Source organism: Arvicola amphibius, chromosome 8 (assembly GCF_903992535.2).
Source record: "Arvicola amphibius chromosome 8, mArvAmp1.2, whole genome shotgun sequence".
Lineage (NCBI taxonomy): Eukaryota > Metazoa > Chordata > Mammalia > Rodentia > Cricetidae > Arvicola > Arvicola amphibius.
Window position 1 is genome coordinate 74,069,021 of NC_052054.1, and position 22,489 is coordinate 74,091,509.

A 22,489-nucleotide genomic window follows, 5' to 3' on the forward strand; every position below is an offset into this window, starting at 1 on the left:
GACTCAGCATGAGATGTGGCCTCCAGAAGTCTTTCATTTCACACATCAAGAAAGACAGTGATTGATTTCTCCAGTGTCATTCTCAGGACAGAAGAACACACCTCAGAGCTTTGCAGAAGCTGCAGTAAGGTGGAAGGATGTGAGCAGTGACCTACAGCCTGGATGGCAGCAGGAAGAAAGATGGGGCCATTCTCAACAGGAGTGGGGACACCTGGCCACCTCAGCCCAGTCAACGGGCCAAGAACTGGATCTGGTATGTTGGAGCCACCTTGGTAAAGCCACTCTCCTTGGGCCTGAGGTCAATGTCCTTCGGAGCCATGGGACTGGACACAGAGAAGTTCTGGAGGATGGTGGTGAAGAAAAGGAACAATTCATTGCGGGCAATGCCTTCGCCAAGACAAATGAGCTTTCCTGTGGGCACAGAGAATGAGCCATGTGAGCCCCAGGGCAGTATGCACTCTTCAGACTGTCCTTTCCCTAAACCCAGACAACTCGGAGAATGAGCTTTACCCTCAACCTACAATTCAGCTGAGACCAGTAAGAGTTCCACAAAGCCTTAAACAATTGGTGTAAGGGCTAGTGAGACTTCTTAGCATGGAAGGCACATGCCATCACTGCTGAGGACATGCATTTACCCCCTGGACACACATGTTGCAAGGAGAGAACAAACGCCTATAGTCTGTCATCTGTCATAAACATATACAAACCCTTCATAGTGCACATGTATATGCATGCAAACATATATGCAATAATTCAATCATAAAATATAAGACAAAGAGTTAGTGGATGACAGATGGTAATTTCTGACAGATTTCTAGGTTTTGTTTATTATCAGAGTCCTTCGTTTCAGAATTGTAAGAACACAATAGAGTAGGAACAAATGTGTATGTGTAAAAATGTATAATTTAACATCTGCAATGTTCCCTCCTTTCTCAGTGGGGAGATTGGTCCTCATCTCCTTGGCTGCCCTGAGGGTGAAGGTGCTCTTTACAAAGATTCTAAGATCAACCACTGGATGATATTAAGGTTCCTATATAAGCCAGTGATGGAGGCTCATGCCTGCAAGTGCAGCACTTGGGAGATCACGGCAGGAAGATGATGGAATACATTGCAAGAGCTCTCTATCTGTCTCCTGACTCTGTCCCCTCTGTCTCTCATCTGCACCCCCCTCTCTGCTCCCATTTCTTCTTCAGCTTGAGATCAATGAACTTCAACAATGAGGAAGGAAATCCTGACTAGTCAGGATTACTAAAAGTAATTTGACTTGTAGACTCCCTGAAAGGAACTGCAGGTTTCTTTTCGTGGTCCAAGGTCACACACAACAGAAAGTACATATCGAGAGTCAAATACAATTGTTTGTATGATAGAGAATGGGCAGAAGCACATAATGCGGCCTCCATGGCACCCACCGCATTCACAGGGGTATAGTTAATCCTTGTTGGTTTTTCTCCTTGGGCATGAAGCAGCACAGAGCAAGGGAGCCTGAAATTCCAGGCAGAGTCTCCACCACCTGCCTGTACCTCAGTGATTCTTACTCTGCAACTGGCTGCCCCAGGCCTCCAGGTGGATGAGGAATTCCCAGCAACCCCTGTGCCCTCCAACTGTTGGGAAATCAGGCCTGTGTAGGAGTATGTAGGGAAAGCACCTTACCAGCTTAGTCCCCGCCTTTCCAGAATTTAGGTGGCATGAGCTTAGAAATTCATGGAGAGGTCTCTGAGATGGTTTTCCTAGTACTGGCTTTGTGAACCAGATTTTCCAGAGCAACTTTTAATGGCTAATCTCACTATTAACACAAAGTTTCCATACTTGGTGCTGGTCTTTTGGAACACCATTTATGTCTCTTTGGCTCTAACATGATTACTCTCTCTCTCTCTCTCTCTCTCTCTCTCTCTCCCTTTTTCTTTCGGCCAATGGCAGACTACCTGAACCTGTGTCTTTACATATCACTACTATGTGTCTTTTGATCCATTCCATTCACTTGTGTCTTTCTAAACTCCCTAGATAGCATCTTAGCCCCTCCTGTTTTTCTCTCCAGGACACCTTGTCACATCTTCCTTCTGTGTCTTCCCTCCTGCTTCTTGGTCTCTTTCTAGTTGTGCCTTTCCCCCCTCCCTTCTCTCTCCCCTTCCTCTCTTCCTGACTTACATCATCACACATGAATCTTCACCCATCTTCTTCTCTCTCATGTCCATGCTCTGATTCCTACCACACATCTCCTCCTCTTGTAGATTCCTTGTGTCTCTGTGTCTCTCTTTATTGGAATCTGTCTCAACCTCCATACCTCTCTATCATTGATTTGTCTCAGTTTATTTTTCACATTTCTGCCTTTCTACTCTTGGGACAGTCATGTGAACAATACAATTCAGGAGAAGGGCTGAGCCCAGGGACACTGAAGTCTCTTGGCACTCAGGACTAGACATTTCCTAGAGGAGACATGGCTCAGCAGGAGAACACTTGCCTTAAATCCCACTGTGAGGGGATGAGGACAGACGTGCTCAGAAGGAGAGCATCTCTAGAATGCACAAGGAGGAGTCTGGAGGTGTGTGCTCATTGGAAGAGAACTTGCTTACCTTGGTAACATACAGCCCTGGGCTCCACCCCTAGCATGAGGGTGGTGGAAGGCAACTAAATGCTAACCAATTGTTTCTAGAATCTCTCTTTCTCCAAAAGATAAGAAACCTGAACACAAAGTTTCTATGTTTACATCCCATAGAATCCATTCAACTGAATGAAATTTTGCCAGAGGAAGCTTCTATATGTTACAAACTAACCAAATGCAGGCAACTAAACTACACACTAAATTGAGATTATGTTCTTCCAGTGAAGAACAAATCTCAGTCACTCACAGCAGTTGACCTGTGGCTGCCAACTACCTCAGCATTGCCAAGTAACGCCAAAACAGAGCTGGCACCCATCAAGTTGTGTGTCCATGCCCAGTGCCCTCTGGTCTACTTACACTGATGGATGCTGTAGCTCTGACCTTTCTCTAGTTCAGGAGATTATCCATCATGAATGGGTTCTTGGAAAAAATAATTGCTAGTAATTTTGATCTCCCTTAGAGTTTAACAAGCCAAGCAATATTTAAGACAAAGAGACAGTGTGCCATGACATGCCTCATCTCCCCAGTGCTCACAGATCAATCCCTCCCTAGCCCCAAGACCTTACAAGCTCATGACAGCTCATAGATGATGTCATTTGTTCTTGTTGTTGTTCCCTAAGAAAAACAATTCACACTCTCTGCTAACCCACAGGCCACTCCTGCCCTGGATCCAGGTAGGCTGACTGCAGATCTTCACCTCTCCCTCTGTTCCCCAAGACCCAAACCCCAGTCCTCACCCCACCTCTGCAACAGAAACCTTGCTGCAGTCTTCTCTACCCACACTCCCCATCTCTGTGGATTTCCCTGATCTTCCCAGCAGGCACCCCTTACTAACCAAAGGCCACTCTGACCAGGGAAGCAGGTAGGCTGACAGAGAATCCACATCTCTCCAGCTGATTCTCCAGATCCACCCCCACTGCCCCAGTCTCAGCTCCAGCTCTGCAGCAGAATGCCTGGTGTGCTCTCCCTTCCCTCAATGAATCACAAAGATCTTCTCTTCCAATCTTCCTTCCCCCAACTCATCCCATTATCCCAGGCTCCAACACCAGCAGGCATTCCCTGGGAACATACCAGCTGGGCAGGACAGGGAAACAGGTCCACAGAAAATTTTCTATGAGGCAACACACAGCCATCATGCTCACCTAAAACCCAGAAACCAAGAAACCAAACACCCACTCAACAAAGACAAACCCAGAAATGGGCACCTAGACCTATAATCACCCCAAAACCAGATTCCTGGATTCCAGCATAAAAACACAATCAGTAACAGCCAGGACACTGTGAATCCATGCGAGCCCAGCAGCCCTGCCACAGTTCACCCTGCGCATCCCACATAGCTGCAGCCCAAGGAAAGACCTTAAATCTGCCTTCTGAAGGTGGTAGAGGTCTTTAAAGAGCAATGTAATAAATCCCTTAAAGAAATCCAGGAAAACACAAACAGTGTTTAAGACCTGAAAATAGAAAAAGAAACAAGAAAGAAAACCCAAATGGGGGAATTATGGAAACAAAAATTTGATGAGTTAGAAGAACTACACAGGCTGCTTCACCAGGAAGGTGGAAGAAAGATTCTCAGGCCCTGAAGATATGATAGAAGAAATGGATATATCAGTCAGACAAAATGTTAAGTTTGAAAAACTCATGACAGAAAAAAATCCTAGAAATCTGGAATACTCTGAAAAGACCATACCTAAAAATAATAGGACTAGAAGAAGGAAAAGAACCCCAGCTCAAAGGACCAGAAAATATTTTCAGCAAAATCATAAAGAAAATTTTCCTAACCTGAAGGAGACGTCTATAAAGTACAAGAATCTGATAGAACACCAAACAGATTGGACCAGAAAGAAAAGACCCATTAACACACTAATGTACGGAACAAGCAAAGATTTATTATAAAAGTTTCAAAGCAAAAAGACCAAGCAACATACACAGGCAGACCTATTAGAATTACACCTGGCTTCTAAATGGAGACTCTAAAACCAGAAGGGTCCAGATAGAAGTGCTGCAGATTCAAAAAAATTAAAAAATTAAAAAATAAAAATAAAAACAAAAAACAAAAACAAACAACAACAAAAAAAAACCAAACAGATATCAGCCCCGAGTACAATAAACAGCAAACCTTTTGATCACCATAGATAGAAGTACTCTACAACAAATGGGCACAGGGAACCGTTTCCTGCGCATAACCCCAGCTGCACAGACATTAAGGGCAACATTGAATAAATGGGACCTCCTGAAGCTGAGCAGCTTCTGTAAAGCAAAGGACATTGTCACAAAGACACAAAGGCAGCCTACTGACTGAGAAAAGATCTTCACCAACCCTGCAACTGACAAAGGTCTGATCTCTAAAATATATAAGGAACTCAAGAGACTAGACGGTAAAATGCCAATTGACCCAATTAAAAATTGGGGCGCGGAACTGAACAGAGAATTCTCAACAGAAGAAGTTCGAATGGCCAAAAGACACTTAAGGTCATGCTCAACCTCCCTAGCTATCAGGGAAATGCAAATCAAAACAACTTTGAGATATCATCTTACACCTGTCAGATTGGCTAAAATCCAAAACACCAATAATAACCTTTGCTGGAGAGGTTGTGGGGTAAGGGGTACACTCATCCATTGCTGGTGGGAATGCACACTTGTGCAACTGCTTTGGAAAGCAGTGTGGCGGTTTCTCAGGAAATTCGGGATCAACCTACCCCAGGACCCAGCAATTCCACTATTGGGAATCTACCCAAGAGATGCCCAATCATACAACAAAAGCATATGCTCATCTATGTTCATAGCAGCATTATTTGTAATAGCCAGATCCTGGAAACAACCTAGATGCCCTTCAGTGGAAGAATGGATGAAGAAACTGTGGAATATATACATGCTAGAATACTACTCAGAGGTAAAAAACAATGACATCTTGAATTTTGCAGGCAAATGGATGGAAATAGAAAACACTATTCTGAGTGAGGTAACCCAGACCCAAAAAGATGAACATGGGATGTACTCACTCATAATAGGTTTCTAGCCATAATTAAAGGACATCGAGCCTATAAATTTGGGATCCTTGAGAAGATAATAAGAAGGTGAACTCCCAAAAAAAGATATAGTAATCCTCCTGGATAATGGAAGTAGACACGATCGCCAGGCAAAATTGGGAACTTGAGGGTTGGGCGAGTCTGGGCCAAGGGAAGATGGGGAGAGAAAAATGTGAAGGGGAGAATGGGGGGAGCTCGGAGGAATGGGATGCTTGGGATATAGGAAGGGTGGATATGGGAGCAGGGAAGCATATATCTTAATTTAAGGAGCTACCTGAGGGTTGTCAAGAGACTTGACCCTAGAGGGGTTCCCAGGATTCCAGGGAGATGCCCCCAGTTAGTTCCTTGGGCAGCTGAGGAGAGGGAGCCTGAAAAGGCCAGTTCCTATAGCCATACTGATGAATTTCTTGCATATCACCATAGAACCTCCACCTGACGATAGATGAAGAAAATGACAGAGCCCCACATTGGAGCACCGGACTGAGCTCCCAAGGTCCTGATGAGGAGCAGAATGAGAGAGAACATGAGAAAGAAAGTCAGGACCGTGAGGGAACCTCCAGCTGGCGACAGATGGGGAAGGTGACTGAGCCCCACACTGGAGCACTGGACTGAGTTCCCAAGGTCCTGATGAGGAGCAGAAGGAGCGAGAACATGAGGGAGAAAGTCAGGAACGTGAGGGGTGCGTTCACTCATGGAGACGGTGGGACAGAACTAAAGGGAGATCACCAACTCCAGTTGGAATGGGACTGATGGATCATGCGACCAAACCCGTCTCTCTGAATGTGGCCAACAGCGGGGGCTGACTGAGAAGCAAAGGACATTGGCGCTGGGCTCTGATTCTTCTGCATGGACGGGCTCTGTGGGAGCCTTCTCAGCTTGGTCGATCACCTTCCTGGACCTGGGGGGAGTTGGGAGGACCTTGGACTTAGCATAGAGTGGGGAACCCTGATGGCTCCTTGGCCTTGAGAGGGAGGGAGGGGAGGTATGGGTGGAGGGAAGGGGAGGGAAGGGGGAGAAGGAGGGGCGGGAAGGGGGAGGAGGAGCGGAGGGAGGGGGAGGAGGAGGGAAGGAGATGGAAATTTTTAAATATAAAAAAAATAAACCATGAGAATGAAAAAAAAAAGGACTAATATCCAAACTATATAATGAACTCAGGAAATTAGATATAAAAAAGAGATAATCCGATGTAAAGATGGCATACAGATCTCAACAGAGAATTCTCAATAGAGCAAACTCATATGGGTGAGAAACATTTAAAGAAATGTTCAGCAGCTTTAGTTATCTGGGAAATGTAGATCATAATGACTTGGGGTTTCCATCTTACACCTTAAGAATGGCTAGGATCAATAACACAAGTTACAGCACATGCTGGAGAGGATGTGGAGAGGGGAACTCTCCTCCATTGCAGGTGGAGTGCAAACTTATACAGCCATTATGGAAATCAGTGTGGAAGGTCTCTAGAAAATTAGGAATTCACCTCTCTCCAGACCCAGCCATACCACTCTTGGGCAGGCATATACCCAAAGGATGCCTAATCCTACCACACAGGCATTTGCTCAACCATGCTCAATCCTGCTCTATTCATAGAAGCCAGAATTGGAAACAAACTTTATGTTCCTCAACAGAAGGATGAATAAAATGTGTTACATTTATACAATGGAGTATTATTTGGATGTTTTTTTTTTTAAAAAAAATACCAGCATCATGAAAATTCAGGCAAAGGGATGGAACTAGAAAAGAATCCTGAGTGAGGTAGCCCAGATCCAAAAACATAAACATGGCATATATTCACTTATAGGTAAATATTAGTCATTAACACAGAATGGTTAGATACAGACAAAAGTACTAGGAGGGGAATATAAATCTCCCTGGGAAGGGGAAATAGAATAGAGTTCATGGGTGTACTAGGGGCATCCGAAGGGACAGGAATGGGAGGTCCAGGAGGGAGGAGAGATGGGCTTGAGGGATATAGTGTGAGGAGAGACAGTTAGAATAGAGGGACATTGAGTGCTGGTGTGGAAACTTAGTACAGTAGAAACTTCCTAAACTGCCTACAGGAAGGTAAGCCTCATGACGTCTCCAAATAATGAGGGAGACATGGTCCCAACTGGCCATCTCTTCTCATTGAATGAAGCTTCTAGTACCAGGAATGGGCTCCATTCAATTGAGTTTCTGGCCAAAGGGATCACATGGAAAACCCCAAACAACTCAAGGCTTTTTCCAAGATGGTAGGTTGACTCCACAAACTGACAGCAAGGCCTCATTGCTGAAGACCATTCCCACACAACTCACTGGACTGAAGATATCTAGCTGGTGCCTATATAGGACCTTCTCCCCCGTGATCTAGTGTCTTTCGTATAGAAGGGTATTCTACAGGCTACCAAATGAGAAATGTATACACCAACCCAGCCACATAATTTTGATGAACCATGCTATCCTGTCTGTACAAAATACTAGGGCCCAACAGTGGCACAATACAGTGCATTGTGGAAGTAATTATCTAATGTATGGTTTGAATATGCTACATTGCTTGAGTGACCAGGAACCAGGGACTAGATAGCCCAGAGACCTAGGATAAAACAAAATGCTACTGCTCAAAAGGAAAAAATAAGTAACAAAAACTCTCAGAGATATTCTGCTATACTCATAGATCAGAGCCCTCCTTATTGAGCCATCGCCAGAGAAGCTTCCCCCTGCAGCAGATAAAAACAAATTCAGAGAGACACAGCCAGATGTTTCATGGAGAGAGAAACCTTGGAACACAGAGATCTAAATGGAATGTCTTTGTCAAAACCCTCCCCTCAGAGCTCAGAGCAGCTAGAGGAGGAGGAGGCAGACAGAGGGTAAGAGTCAGAGGGGATGCAGGACACCAAGAGAACGAGGCTCTGAACCAACTGAGCAAAGCTCATATGAACTCAGACTGAGGCAGCAGGCACAGGGCCTGCTCGGGGCTGCACCAGGTCCTCTGTGCACATCTTAGAGCTTTCGGTTTAGTGTTCCCATGGGTTCCCGAGTGTGCAAATGAGTGGTCTCTGGTCCTAGCGCCTTCTCTTGGGCTCTACTCCTTCTGTAGGTTTGCACTGTATAACATTGGAGTGATGGATTTTGTTTTATCTTCTATTTAATTTCATCATGTTTGGCTGTTATCACTTAGAAGCCTGTTCTTTTCTAATGAGAGACAGAAAGAGGGTGGATCCTGAGGGGAGGGAAGGTGGAGAGGGACTGGGAGGAGGAGAGGGAAGGGGAAACTGTAATCAGCATGTATTGTATGAGGAAAGAATCTATTTTTAATAAAAGGTGAAAATTAATGAACAAATGTCTAATAGAAAAAGACAGAATTGATGGGTTTGATGCAACTGGAAAGCAACGAATGGATTATTTTGCTCGCTGCACTTTCTAAAGTGGAGGAACTGTCTTCTGCTCTTTTGAGGACTTTACGTGGGCATTGCTACATTGACTTTAAAGACATCCCGAACGTCCCGACCTGGAAATATCTGTGCTCCCTTCCTCTCTATTAATCAATCTGTTGTTTATGACTGGGAGCAGTGGAAGGAACGTAGTTGTACACTTAGCCCATTGTGTTCTCTGAGAACATCCTTTGTTCTCCTCTGTCAGCCATTTAATCATAATTAGAGACAAATAGTTTCACTCATTTAAAAAGGTACTCTGCTCATAATAAAATAAATAAGAAAATGAATTTGCTCAGGTTTAGAGGCTTTTCAATACCTCTCCAAAATCCTCCTGAGCAGGATGCACCTTTAGTTCCAGAGACCCCTCCTGGGACAGTAGCCAGGTGGAATGGGTTCCCAGCTGGAACAGACTGCACCTAGTCCTGACTGTATCCTGGAGGATGAGCCTGCCCTCTAGTGTGTGGGAAATGAAGCACAGGTCAGTCTCACCTATAGAGAAGGGCATAAAAGCTTCAATTTTCTTCAGAGCCCCACTGGCATCCAGGAAGTGGTCAGGATTGAAGGCATCTGGTTGTTCAAAGTGCTGTGGGTCATGGAGAGCTGCACTCAGGATGGGGTACACTTCAGTGTTCTAGGAGACATTGTGAGAGGCAATGATATTAGCATACCCTGGCTCCCATATTCTGGCAGTCAGTCCTGGGAATACTGGGAAAACACAAACAGGCCTAGGGTGGTGATTGGGAGAGTGGAGGATGACCATGGCATAGAGATGTGGAATCGCAGCTGGTCTCACCTTGGGGAGCAGGTACCCTCGGAACAAAGTGTCTTTGGTGACTTTGTGTGGCACTCCAGTGGGGACAATATCTGCAAATCTCTGGATCTCGCGAATGACAGCCTCAGTGTAAGGCATTTTGGTGCGGTCCTCAAGGGTTGGTGGGCGGTGTGAGCCGATCACCTCATCGATCTCCTTTTGGACTTTCTCTGCAGAGAAAAGGGAAACAACAGACAATGCCCTCCTTTTTCACGGAGGCAATGCACAGAGACACTGTTTTCTGTGAGCTATTAGCCTAAGAACAATAAAGAGCCAGGAGACTCTGTTGAGAGAGACGCGCTGCACTCTAGGACAGGAATACTTGCACTTCTCATAGGCATCTGTCTCTCCAGCCACGCTTAGAACTATGTTAGACGCTCTCTCCAAAGCTCCAACCTTGCTCATAAAAAAGAGAAAAGGAAAACCTACAGCAAAGGGCTCTTTTCATCTATCAGTCTGAGTGAGGGCTGGAAGGGAAGATGTAAGAATTCTCTGCATTTGAAATGTAATGTTATATATTGTGTTCCTATATAACAGAGAGAGACAGAGAGAGGAAGAGAGAGAGAGAGAGAGAGAGAGAGAGAGAGAGACTTCTTTGCATGGAATTTATATTTCAAAATCCAGGGGGATGGAGAGATATCTCAGTGGTTGAGCGCACTGGCTGCTCTTGAAGAGGACCCAGGTTCAATTTCCAGCACCCTCATGGCAGTTCACACTGTCTGTGACTCTAGGTCCAGTGGATCCAACATGCTCACAGAGACATATATGCAGACAAAACAGCAATCAACATTAGTTAAAAATATTAAAAATACAGGCAAACAATATAAGGCTATATCCTCAGGAATAAAAGGAAAGTAAATTAACCTGTGCATAACTGAACATGGAATATGAACACATTGGTGAATATGATGGCTGATGAAAGGGCTCAGTCAGCAGATGCATTGATTTCCATCCTGACAGCCTGGCTTTGACATCAGAACCCGTGTGAACGTGCAGGAGAGACCCAACTGCACAAAATGGAGCATACACAAATAAATCAATGAATGCAACTAACCAAACATCAAACAAATATGTGGATGAATAAATGAACAAATATAGGAATAAACAGGTAGTTGGGTTGAATGAAGAACAAATCACAAATAAATGAAAGAATTATTAAATCAATACATGGAGAAATAGATGGACACATGAAGGGTAAATTCAAAGGCCATTGGGAAGGAATAAGGAATGAGAAGATTTGTATATGAATGAACCAAAGAATCAATGACAGAGCCTGCTCAACTAGCCATGATAAAGAATAAAACTCACAAACTGATTCATCTAAAGAAATGAATTAAATATATGTCATTGAGTCAAATAGAGATGAAAGAATCAAGGATTAATAATCTATGGGTATAGAGAAGATGAGCAGAAGATTACATATGTGGGTGAACAGGTGTGTAGATAAAAAAATGAATGGAAAAATGAATATATATATATGTTTAGATAATGGTTGTAACAAGAATAGAATGGGTAAATAGATGAAGAGGTGGATGGACAGAAAGATGGGTGAATATCTGACAGATGCAAAGAAAGAAAGAAAGAGAAAGAGAGACAGAGAGAAGGAAGGAAGGAAAGAAAGAGGAAGAAAGGAATGAATAAAAAAATGATAGATGAATCAACCTTCAAGTTATAGCAGAAAACAATGGAAATGGACCAGCTGAGTGTTCATTCACACACCACCCACAGCAGTGCCTTAGGTTAGATGTAGACCAAAAGCTTCAGAGCTCGAGATGTAAGAAGCCCACGTCTCTCTCATCCTCACAATCCTCTGCAGAAAAGAGGGAGCTAGAAGCTTCCCTAATTGTCTGTTTGTGGCTCACCTGCAACATGGGGATATTTGAGCATGAGCAGGAAGCCAAAGCGGAGCGTGGTGCTGCTGGTCTCAGTGCCAGCAAAGAAGAGAGACAGCACGGAGATCATGAGGTTCTGGTGATGGAACTCTGTGTGTTGGTTGGACTTCTCCTGGTTCCAGATGGGAGAGAGAAAGGAGGGTCAGGGCTGACTGGAGCCTTGCAGGGAGAGGCACACACATCCTGGGAACTGTCCTTCTGTCTCACTATCTGAGCCCCATGGCATTTTCCAGTTCTCAGCAATGTCACTTGGTCTCTGCTCTGTCTTCTCTCTCTACTGTGCTCTCTGGTAGTTCAGCATGGTTCGTCTCCCAGGCTCTTTCTTACTCTGTGGTCTGTTCTGCTTTTTGTCTCTTGCCCTGCGTTTCTTCCCCAACCTTCTTTCTCCCTATCACATTTTCTCCTCTTTTTTATTTTTTATCATTTTGCAGATGCTTCTGAATCTCCTCCACTCCATTTCCTATTTCTCCTCCCCGTCCTCTGCCCCCTTTTCCTCCGCTCACATCCTCAGCCTTCACTCTCAGCCATCCCCTCTCATTCACGCAGGACTTACCTTCTCCATGCGTATAAGGAAGGAATCGATGAAGTCTCTTGGATTGTTGGGGTCCAAGGTTGCCCGGTGCTTCTCCACGCTGTGGCCAATGTAGTCAAGGACTTCATGCAAGTTTTTGTAGATTTGTTTGTGAATATCAGTAAACAACTTCAGGAAACCCGAATAGAGCTCATACATCTGCAAGAAAGAAGGGCCCAGCAGGTCAGATGGAGTTATTAGGTCTCAGGAAGTGGGCAGTGCTCCTAGGTCCACAGACGACACGAAGGAACACACACACACACACTCACACACACACACACACGTCATACATGCACACCATACACATGCACACCATACATACACATGCCTTTAAATCAGTCTCTGACCTTCAGTTTACATTCTCTCTATCTCCCTTTTTCTCTTCTCTGCTCTCTCTCCAAATCCCCCTTCCTGTTTTGTCTTAATTTGTTTTAATTTGTGGGGTATTGTATTTTGAACACATTAATGCCAGACGGTCTTTAAATTCAACATGTAGCCTAGGATCGGCCTGAATTTCTGATAGCCCAGTCTCTAACACCAAAATGCTGGAATTTCATGTATTGTACACTATCAAGTCCTGGGGATGAACTCAAGGGCTCATGCATGGAATACTATGTTCTCTGTCCTCTAAGGAGCAGCTGTATCCCCACATCATCATTTTCCCATGTCTGGATGGCTCTGTATTTCTGCATTCAGGTCTCTCCACCCTGCTCAACATCCCACTCTCCCTCTGTTCCTCCTTTCTTCCTTCCATCTCTCCAGGCCACAGGCTCCTTGCTTTTCCATGTTGTATCTTTCTTCCAGCCATAAGACACTGTGTTCTTCATTCACAAATAAGCCTTTGCTTTCCTCTGCCTTTGATGCTCCTCCCTTCCCACCTACTGACCTGGCCATGGAATGAGCTGATGAGTGAGAAGGTCTGATAGATCAGATCCAACAGGCGCAGGAACTGGCGGTCTTTGTAGTCAAAGCGCTCTCCAAAGACAATGGAGCAGATGATGTTGGCTGTGATGCACTGGAAGATGAACGCTGGGTCCAAGGGGGCTCCTGAAGGAGGATACAGGACAAGAGACAGAGAATTCAGAACTATTTGGCTTCAGTCCTATCTCTGTAAAGCTGTCCCCACCACTCAATGCTCAATGAACAGCAACACATTTGCACATATGGTGCACATAAGAGTCTGGGCTCTTCAATCAGAGATGCATGCATCCTTTTATTTAACTTCCCTCAGTACTGTACAGAATATGGGACGCTATTTCTATATACAGAAAGGGATGTACCTTCACCAAAAAAAAAAACCTCAGCTAATCTTGGCTGGAACATGGCTGCAATTAGGATTCTAGGAACAAGACGTAGAATGGGTGCAGGCAGTCTGCACCTGAACCTCCTCCCAGGACGACATCCTAACTCTGAACTAATAACTAACCCCCACTGGCAGGAATGCTTCACAGAAGAGTTCAGGGATGACTTGTGAATAACAAGCCCTGTACAGTCCATGCCTATCTGCCTATATTCCTCCATTCCTTCTCACACTTCCTCCATCCCTCCTCTGATGTCCTCCATCCCTCCTCTGATGTCCTCCATCCCTATTCTGACTTCCTCCATCCCTCCTCTGATGTCCTCCATCCCTATTCTGAGTTCCTCCATCCCTCCTCTGATGTCCTCCATCCCTATTCTGACTTCCTCCATTCCTTCTCTGACTTCCTCCATCCCTTCCCTGACTTCCTCCATCCCTCCTCTGATGTCCTCCATCCCTATTCTGACTTCCTCCATCCCTCCTCTGATGTCCTCCATCCCTATTCTGAGTTCCTCCATTCCTTCTCTGACTTCCTCCATCCCTTCCCTGACTTCCTCCATCCCTTCTCTGATGTCCTCCATCCATTCTGTGACTTCCTCCATTACTCCTCTGACTTCCTCCAACTCTCTCTTCTCTGACTTCTGAGCTCTGTGGTGTTCTAGAAGCCATCAGCCCCTGCTGCCTGTAGCCTTTGTGTGCCAGGTTCAGTCATGGACCCTGGCAGTTGGAGGGCTGTTGTCAGTACAGCAGTCTTTGGCCACTGTTGCCCTTCACCCTGGGGCTGGCTTGTCTGTGGTCTCTGATCCTATGAGGATACTTTCCTGGGGCTCAGAACCTCATTCTCAGTCCCTTTTGAACTTGATTCTCAGCTTGTTTCTCTTCCTCTGGGTCCCTCCCTCACTTACTTCTTTCTCCCAACATTTTCTCACCCTCTGCACCTTTCTTCCCTCCTCCCTCCTCACCTACCTCTCAGATCTCCAGAGAAAGGTCAATAAGAGATGACAAATACCCCGTGTAAAGAAATGGATTTGTATACAATATTCTGTCTGTGTGTATGCCTGCAGGTCAGAAGAGGGCACCAGACCCCATTACAGATGGTTGTGAGCCACCATGTGGTTGCTAGGAATTGAACTCAGGACCTTTGGAAGAGCAGGCAATGCTCTTAACCTCTGAGCCATCTCTCCAACCCCCTCCTTGGACTGAGGGGGAAGGGGGATGGAGTGAGGGGAGGGGTAATGAAAGGAGGGGAGAAGGTGAAAAATTGTAAAATTATATAATTTCATTAAAAAATGAAAAAAAATTAAAAAAGAAATGGAGTTGCAAGCAACAGTCTTGTTACCAATGTGCCCTTGATACAACAAATTAAAATACCCTCAGAGTACCTCTGATTTTTACCAAAATCAAACTCCCATGAGCCTCTGTGCTCTCTGCTGCTCACCAGCACCCTCACAAAGAAGTAAACACAGTTCCCTGCTTAGCCCATGTCTGTAGGTCCTCCTGCTCCATTCCCTTCATTGACTTAAGGTCTATGTTTGCCTTTGATGAGATCATGGGGAGGCAGGGATAGGGGACAATTACAACAATTAAGTCAAAATGGTCTTGAACACTTTGTGCAGTAGAAGACGACCTTGGAAATCCCATCCTCCTGCCTCCACCTTGAGGGTGCTGGGATTACAAACATACAGGACCATGCCCACTGTATATGGTGCTGTAAGTTCTCCACAACTCAGCCACAGCCACATCAAAGGCAGAACCTCACAGTGCAGACAGGGCTGGCCTTGAGCTCATGGCCATCTTCCCTCACCTTCTGAGTTCTTAGAGGATGTGTGTCCACAAGTCCTACCCAATTGACAAACAAAATTAACTCACAGATTGATTTTCTGAAGAGAATTGACCACCATGGGCAGTATATGCATCTTCGTCATTTTAGAAACAAAATACCTCACATTTCTTTTCTGCCCTTGTGATCTTCTCTTTTCACCTCTCTCTTAATCTCCTCATATCCAAACTCAGTGTGTTCTTTTGTGTCTCTCTTCCTCTGTGTGTGTGTGTATGTATAACTCTGTGTATATGTGTATTCTGTCTGTCTATCTGCCATTTTGTTTCTATATCCCTGTATGTTTCTTCCTCTTTTTTGTCTCTACACTCAGGTCCCTGTATCATCATCTTCCTTTCTGCCCATTTTCTTGTACTCACCCTGGGATTTCCGCAGCTCCTCCACCACACATCGGGCCTCCTCCTGAATCTGCTCCTCCACACTCCTCTTGCCCATTCCTAAGTCCTTCATGGTGGCCAGAGAAAATCGCCGAAGGGTCTTCCAGCATTCTCCATTGGCAAAGACCACACCTAAGAACGAAGGGGAAGCATGAATAGTTACAATGGAAGTTCAAAGACCCTGAGTCCTTTCCACAGCTCGGGCTCCACCTCTAACACACGTCTTCCCAGACCACATCTGCCCCTTCACCCTGTCCCATATCTCACCATAACTATGTACAATTGGCTCAAACAAAGCAATTATTGCCCGGCCAGAGAAAGCCTCAGCTTGGTCCACCAGAGCCTCCCTTATGGCCTCTGTCCCACATAGCATGACCACGGGCCTCGGTCCCAGGTGCACTGTGAACACATCTCCATATTTTTCTCGAAGCTGCCAAGATAAGGGCACCAGGGTTGTGGTTAGTCAGTGCAGATGTTGTTACGCTGTGAAAACACCTAGACACAGACAGGTAAATAGGAACCCCTCCCCTGGCCACCCTTTCTCTCCTGAGGACCTAAGAGGCGAAGGTTAATTCACCAGACAGGCAGGGTCTGCACTGATTGGTTGGATTTCCTGATCAGTACACCAACACTGTAGAGTAGGGAGACAGGACAACACTTGTTTATAATCCTACCACAAGAGAAGTAGAGACCAGAGAATCAGTAGTCATCCTTGTCTGCACATCCAGTTGAAGCCAGTCTCAGCTACACATGACCCTATCTCAAAAACAATAGATACAGATATGGATGCAGATGTGCATTAGTTCCATGCCCATACCCTTCAGTCTGGCCAGCTGAACCATGCTTCCTGTGGTCCAGCTTCAGCCTGTCCACTGTCTCCTGACAACATTCATAGAGAAGGGCCCTGACCCACCCACTGGGTTACATGGGAAGGAAAGTGATAGTCCCCTAGTAGTGGTCCTGAATGTGAGTCATGACTGCAGTATGGACAGTTGGGAAAATGCCTGGCAATGCAACAACCATCAGGGCATCTCCAGGGAATTGGTCCCAGGAACATGACAACTCTCCAGTGCTGAGAGCCCTTGAGGAACATGGTGAGATGTTTGCAAACAACCCTCCCTCGTCCTCTTGTAACCTTTCCTCTCTCTAGACTGCACGTCAGCTAATAGAAATGAAAGGCTATGAAAATGGTCAGTGCCCAGTGTTGTTTAGGGGACAATGCTAAGAAAAAGCTCTGCATATGTTTGATGTTGGTGTATTTATGTGTTTAGATGGGGCCACAACATGGAATCTTATGCAACAATGAACTTAAAAACCTCAGATCATATCAACGGCGTAAGTTAAGCTTGCCAAATTAATGTTACACAAAAACAAGTGTAAACTCTACTGTCTAATTGATATAATAATGATGACTTATACACAGTTTTGAGGAAGAAAAGTAAGTATAAGGAAATGTGACAGAGCTAGGGCCTATGTGTGGCAGCATTCCTGCTGGGCTACACCTGGTCCGGCTCCAGAGTGCTAGCCCCTAGCTTTATCCATCTTTTGTTAGCAATTAACCTATTGTTTCTCTTGTTGCCCTCTGTCTGAGAATTTCCCATGAGTACAAAGCCTATGCCAAACTTGGTTAGAAGGAAACCCTGAAAACTATGGTTCCTCCTGAATCAGGTATTTGCTTTGGCAACGTCCCTTTGGAGGCTCAGTCAGGATGTTTTGACAATATGAACATGTACTTGCTAGGTGAATATTGGAGAACAATAAAGAAGCCCTGGGCAAAGGGAACAGTCGTTCCTGAAGGATGAGTCCTGAAGGGTTAGTCCTGAATGTTGAGTATTGATGGATCAGTCTTGAAGGTTCTCTAGAGAGACTGACCCGCCCTGCAGCCAAGAAAGGCTAAATTCATTCCTAAGGTGCCTCTGAGTCTTCATTTCACAGACCCACGTGAACCCACACACCCATGATGTGACATCCACAATACCTATGAGTTTCACTTACGTAGCTGTATAGATCATAGCTCAAGCTAATGATTTAGAGAAAGAATTGAGTCCAAGGAGCCAGGCTGGATCAAATTCCTTTCATGTTGATGCTAAAAGACACAGTCACAAGTTTCTGTGTGCATCATTAGATAAAACAAACCTTTAAAACAACTTCAGGTTAAATCATATGTTTTGATAACAGCCTTAAGATGAAAAGCCCCAAAAAACAATATAGTGTTCACAAGGAAACAGAGCTGAGTTGCAGATTTACTAGGTTAGGCTCAAAAACTCAAGGCAGCCCAACTGTTGCTGGCTAACACACTTTCCTGGCTAGGGCCGGTTGGTGATCAAAGGTGATGGTTAACTCCTTATACTCATTCTTGCCCTATATGTCCTGATATAAGAAACTATGGATGGGTGGATATGCACCCTAAAGATTTAAAGTACAGCTGACTGGTTTTCACATATAAAAGTTTAGGTTTGTGATTCCTTTAAGATTCCTTATAAAATTGTCCATCAAGATAAATAGTAGAATGATTGCTGTTTTTCTTTGTAATCACAATGTGTAGCCTGCAAACAAGAGTTCCCTGAGATAAAATACTTTCTGCTTGTTCCTGTTCTGTTAATGCAACAAGTTACTTAGATGTAAATGTAAGTGGGATGCCAGGATGACTTTGTTTTTAATCATGTAAAGGTGATGAAAAACATGGTTTTACTTGTATTTCTTATAATCATTCAATTGAAATATGCAATGTGACCACATTGTGATTCCTATACTGCCTGAGAAAACTTTGTTGGGTTATATAAGCCATAGAAAAATGTATACAGGAGACAGAAGACAAGAAGAATAGAGAATAAAGAAGGAAACCATCGAGAGAGTGTGAATGTCTTTCTCCCTAGCTCCTTTGGGTAGATAAATCTTAGGTGATGCTGATGCCATGGATTCATTTGGAGCCCTGTGCTTAGGGAGACTGCCCCAAGGCAGCAAGAATAGAGTTTATTTATTTATTAAAGAAAAAATAAAGTGTTATTGTGACACTGTAGAATGCTGGCAATTTCTAATCCTATTAGTGAAGCTTTGATGATTCAGCGCCTCTTTGTGTCTCTACCACTGGCCCAAAGAATGTTGTCATTAAGACTTAGTCTTTGTGACAGACACATCATGATTAAAGCCCACAAACCATCTTACATCAACACAGATGCCTAGAAGAGATCTCAGCTTTTTGAGCCACCAGAGAATTTTTCAAGAAACATTCCAGAGGGCTTGTCAGCTGCACATGGGTTTGGACCTTATGGAGCTGACACAGCCTTTAGCAGCTGTATTTGAGTCAGGCTCCGGGCTCATTCATGACACACTTGAGAGAGCCATGCTGGTTGTGTCTGGGGTTCACCATAGGACAACACTACCACTTGACATCCAGAGGCATCTGTCTGGACCAGCTCCTCTTTCTTCTTGCCTGTTCCATGTGTTATCCCTTCATGGATGGTCTAATGTCTATTTAGTCCCCAATATGATTGTGTTGAGAGGTATCAGAGCCCTTTGGAGCAGGAACCTAGTGAGAGGCACTGGGTCTTTGGGGCAGATCCATAGAATAGGTTAATGCTGCTCTCAGGGAGAAGACTGGATTCTCAGAGAGTGGATTATTATAAAACAAAGCCAATCCAAATGGTTTGCCTATATGGCATGAACAGGGTTTTCTGTCCTCTACTGTATTGTGACACATAAGAAGTGTTATTACTAGAGGCTGGAAGAATGAACTGTTTGATCTTAGAGTGTCACACTGCACAATTTTGAGTAGATAAGCCTTTAATTTATAAAGAACTCATCCTCTGTAATTTTGTCGCAGAAAAAGAAGAGAAATAAAGACATGAGAGATTTTCTCTTGCCTGCTTAGTTGAATCACTTCAGTTCTTACCATCTTTGGCTCATACCAAGCCAGTTCATTCCCAGGACATAAAGATTCAATGCCTGCCTCTCCCTTGTCACACCATGACCTCATCCACCTGGCTACACTCTTTCCCTAAAACCAGCTGCTGCTCGGGAATGGCTTATTTTCCATACCTATCATCCTTCTAGAAAAACTTTGTGATTTGTTCAAGTCCTAACTCTTAGGTAAATCTGATCGAACTCTCAACCAATCTTAAAATTCTTATTGATGTGGGATTACCCTCTGTATTCTGTGAATACCATGGGTTAATAAAGAAACTGTCTTAAGACCATAATAAGATAGAACAGATCTGGGTGGGGAAAACTAAAACTGAATGCTGGGAAGAAGAAGGTGGAGTTAGAGAGAAGCCATGGAGCCTCTGGAGACAGATGCTGGGAACTTTGGCCAGTAAGCCACAGCCTCATGGCAATACACACATTACTAGAAATGGGTTAAACTAAGATGGAAGAGTTAGCCAATAAGAAGTTATACCTAATGAGCCAAGCAGTAATTTAATTGATACAGTTTCTGTGTGATTATTTTGGGGCTGAGTAGCCAGGAACCAACAAGCAGCTTCCTCGTACATCTTATTGTTTTACTTGTATCCAATTTTACCCAGATAAGTTGCATAATTAAATTTTATGAGTTTATTCTACATTTATAAGCAGATTCTTATCTCCTGACAGTTAAGTAAGTCAGCTCAGCTCCCAGATTGCCACGTACAGTGGATCACAGATTTGAACAGTTCTTTAAGGAGCTCTGTAGAGGGTAGGAATTCCCTTCCAAGAGCACATTGTCAACCCCTGGGAACCTTGTTTGCAGATGACGTGATGACTGTCCCTACAGGGAAAAGATGCAGCATGTCGTGCTACCATGAGAGGATGTCACCAACCCTCACTGTGAGTCTCTGGGCAGTTAAGGATGCTGGGGGAAGTGCCACTTTCTTCAGTGATGTAGCTGTTCATAAGCTGCTCACTTTCCAATCAATTGCCCCCACATCCATACTCACTTAAACAACCATAGTTACCTCCTGGTAGGAAGGGACTTCAGACACAGAGAAGTGGAGAGGAAAATGAGTAATTAACAAATTAGATTTTCAAAAAATGAAAATTAATCCCAGCAATCAGAAGGCAGAGGTAGGTGGATCATGTTGAGTTTGAGTCTTTCTACAGAGTGAGTTCCAGGACAGCCAGGACTGTTCACAGAGAAACCCTGTCTCAAAAACAGAAAAAAAACAGAAAGAAAGAAAAAGAAAATAATAACAACAAAGCAAACCAAACAACCAAACAAACAAGCAAACAAAATAAAAAATAAATATAATGTTAACTTGACCTTTCCAACATATGGAGAGCATATTTTAAAAACACTTGTGCCCTGCTGTACCACACATCTTTAAATCCATAATGTGAGATGTTAACACAGAAGGACCATTAGCCTGAGAAATAAGGATAATTTTTTCTCAAAAATATAAAAAATAAAAACATAGAAACACACCATTGGTCCAGGTGGGTGATATATTAAAATCCAAGGGGTAGCGAGAGTTGGGATTGCTGTCACTAAATCAGATCTCTAAATGGGAAGTGGAGGCAAAGATGCTAAGTGATTATTAATAAAGGAGTGGTAATTGAACATGAAATCTCAATTGTGAAGACTGGTAGAAATGGTGCAAGAACTGGCTCCTTGGATTCTATAACTGATAAACACTCCCTACCTACCCCACCTCCTGATCTGCCTCTCATCTTCTTTGTTCCAGAATACAGCAAGCTAATTCCTTGTGTTGGCAGAAGCAACCCTTATCTGTGGATGACTGTGACGTTTTTCTTTCTCTCTTGAAAGAAAGAAACATCAAATAGGAAAACTGTAAGCCCTTGGTGCATGCCATGACACCCCAACACCTTTTACACTCCAAGCACAGTGTCTCACACTGTCCAACAGCGAGGACACACCTGTCAACCTGAGCACCATCCACCACCAACCAGCACCTCTCCTTTCATTCAGCGACCTTCCCACCTGAACCTACTGCCTGGAAGGAGTTCCTTCTTCATCCCAAATGAGTGATCTTCAGGAGCAAACATGGAGCTAATCCCATACAGCACAGACCTTGTGCATGTCTTACCTGAATAAAGGAGTTGAGGAAGCCACTTCTGTCCATCTGAAGGAGGTTTCCCAAGAGGGGCAGGGGACGGGGTCCTGGTGGAAGGTGGCCACGAGCCTTTGGGTGGACCCTGACCAGGAGCAGTAAGAAGCCCACAAGGAGAGCGAGGAGGAACAGGACACTGGGCTCCATGGTCCTGGTCTGAGCACCGTCCACTTCACTGCAGACTCCAGCGGGACTTTTATGCTTGACCTGCATCTCCATCAGTTATGCAACTTCATCATTCCGACCTCCTGTTTCCTCACTGTCAGGGGGTATGAGTATCATACTTCCTGACTGGGCTGTCGGTGACTTGCTCACTCCCTATCTTCTTACTTCCACCCTAGATGTTGGCAAGAACACCATGATTGAGATCCACAGGACAAAAGGTCATAGGGAGTAATGTGCCTCAATTTCTGAGGGTGAGTATACATATACCAGCTCAGTTCTGTTTATTTTCTTGGACATGGACCTGTGCATGTTTATTGTGTACTTTATATGTAGAAAGTCATTTCTAATATGATTGTTAAGTCCTAGGTTTATGTGGCCCAAGACAGTCCTTTATTAACCAATGGTATTCACAGCATACAGAGGGGAGTCCCATATCAAAATACTTGTGGATGCTGGTCTC

General features: G+C 44.4%; 1 protein-coding gene across 1 annotated transcript; it reads right to left on the reverse strand.

Moving 5' to 3' along the window:
* Positions 1-229: 229 nt before the first annotated feature.
* On the reverse strand, positions 230-22,095 carry LOC119820531 (cytochrome P450 2B1-like). The gene is made up of 9 exons (XM_038338963.1): positions 21,841-22,095; positions 16,088-16,250; positions 15,803-15,952; positions 13,196-13,356; positions 12,292-12,468; positions 11,709-11,850; positions 9,829-10,016; positions 9,525-9,666; positions 230-411 (listed from the first exon to the last, which is right to left on the reverse strand). Exons 1-9 carry the CDS (start codon positions 22,081-22,083, stop codon positions 230-232), a joined length of 1,548 nt encoding a protein of 515 aa, XP_038194891.1. The 5' UTR covers positions 22,084-22,095.
* Positions 22,096-22,489: the final 394 nt, after the last annotated feature.

Coding starts and splice junctions, on each gene's coding strand:
- LOC119820531 (XM_038338963.1), bottom strand. CDS start 22,083: ATGGAGATGCAGGTCAAGCATAAAAGTCCCGCTGGAGTCTGCAGTGAA. Junction 9,667..9,828: donor GAGGGTACCTGCTCCCCAAG/GTGAGACCAGCT, acceptor AATGTCTCCTAG/AACACTGAAGTGTACCCCAT. Junction 412..9,524: donor TTTTATGCCCTTCTCTATAG/GTGAGACTGACC, acceptor CTGTGCCCACAG/GAAAGCTCATTTGTCTTGGC.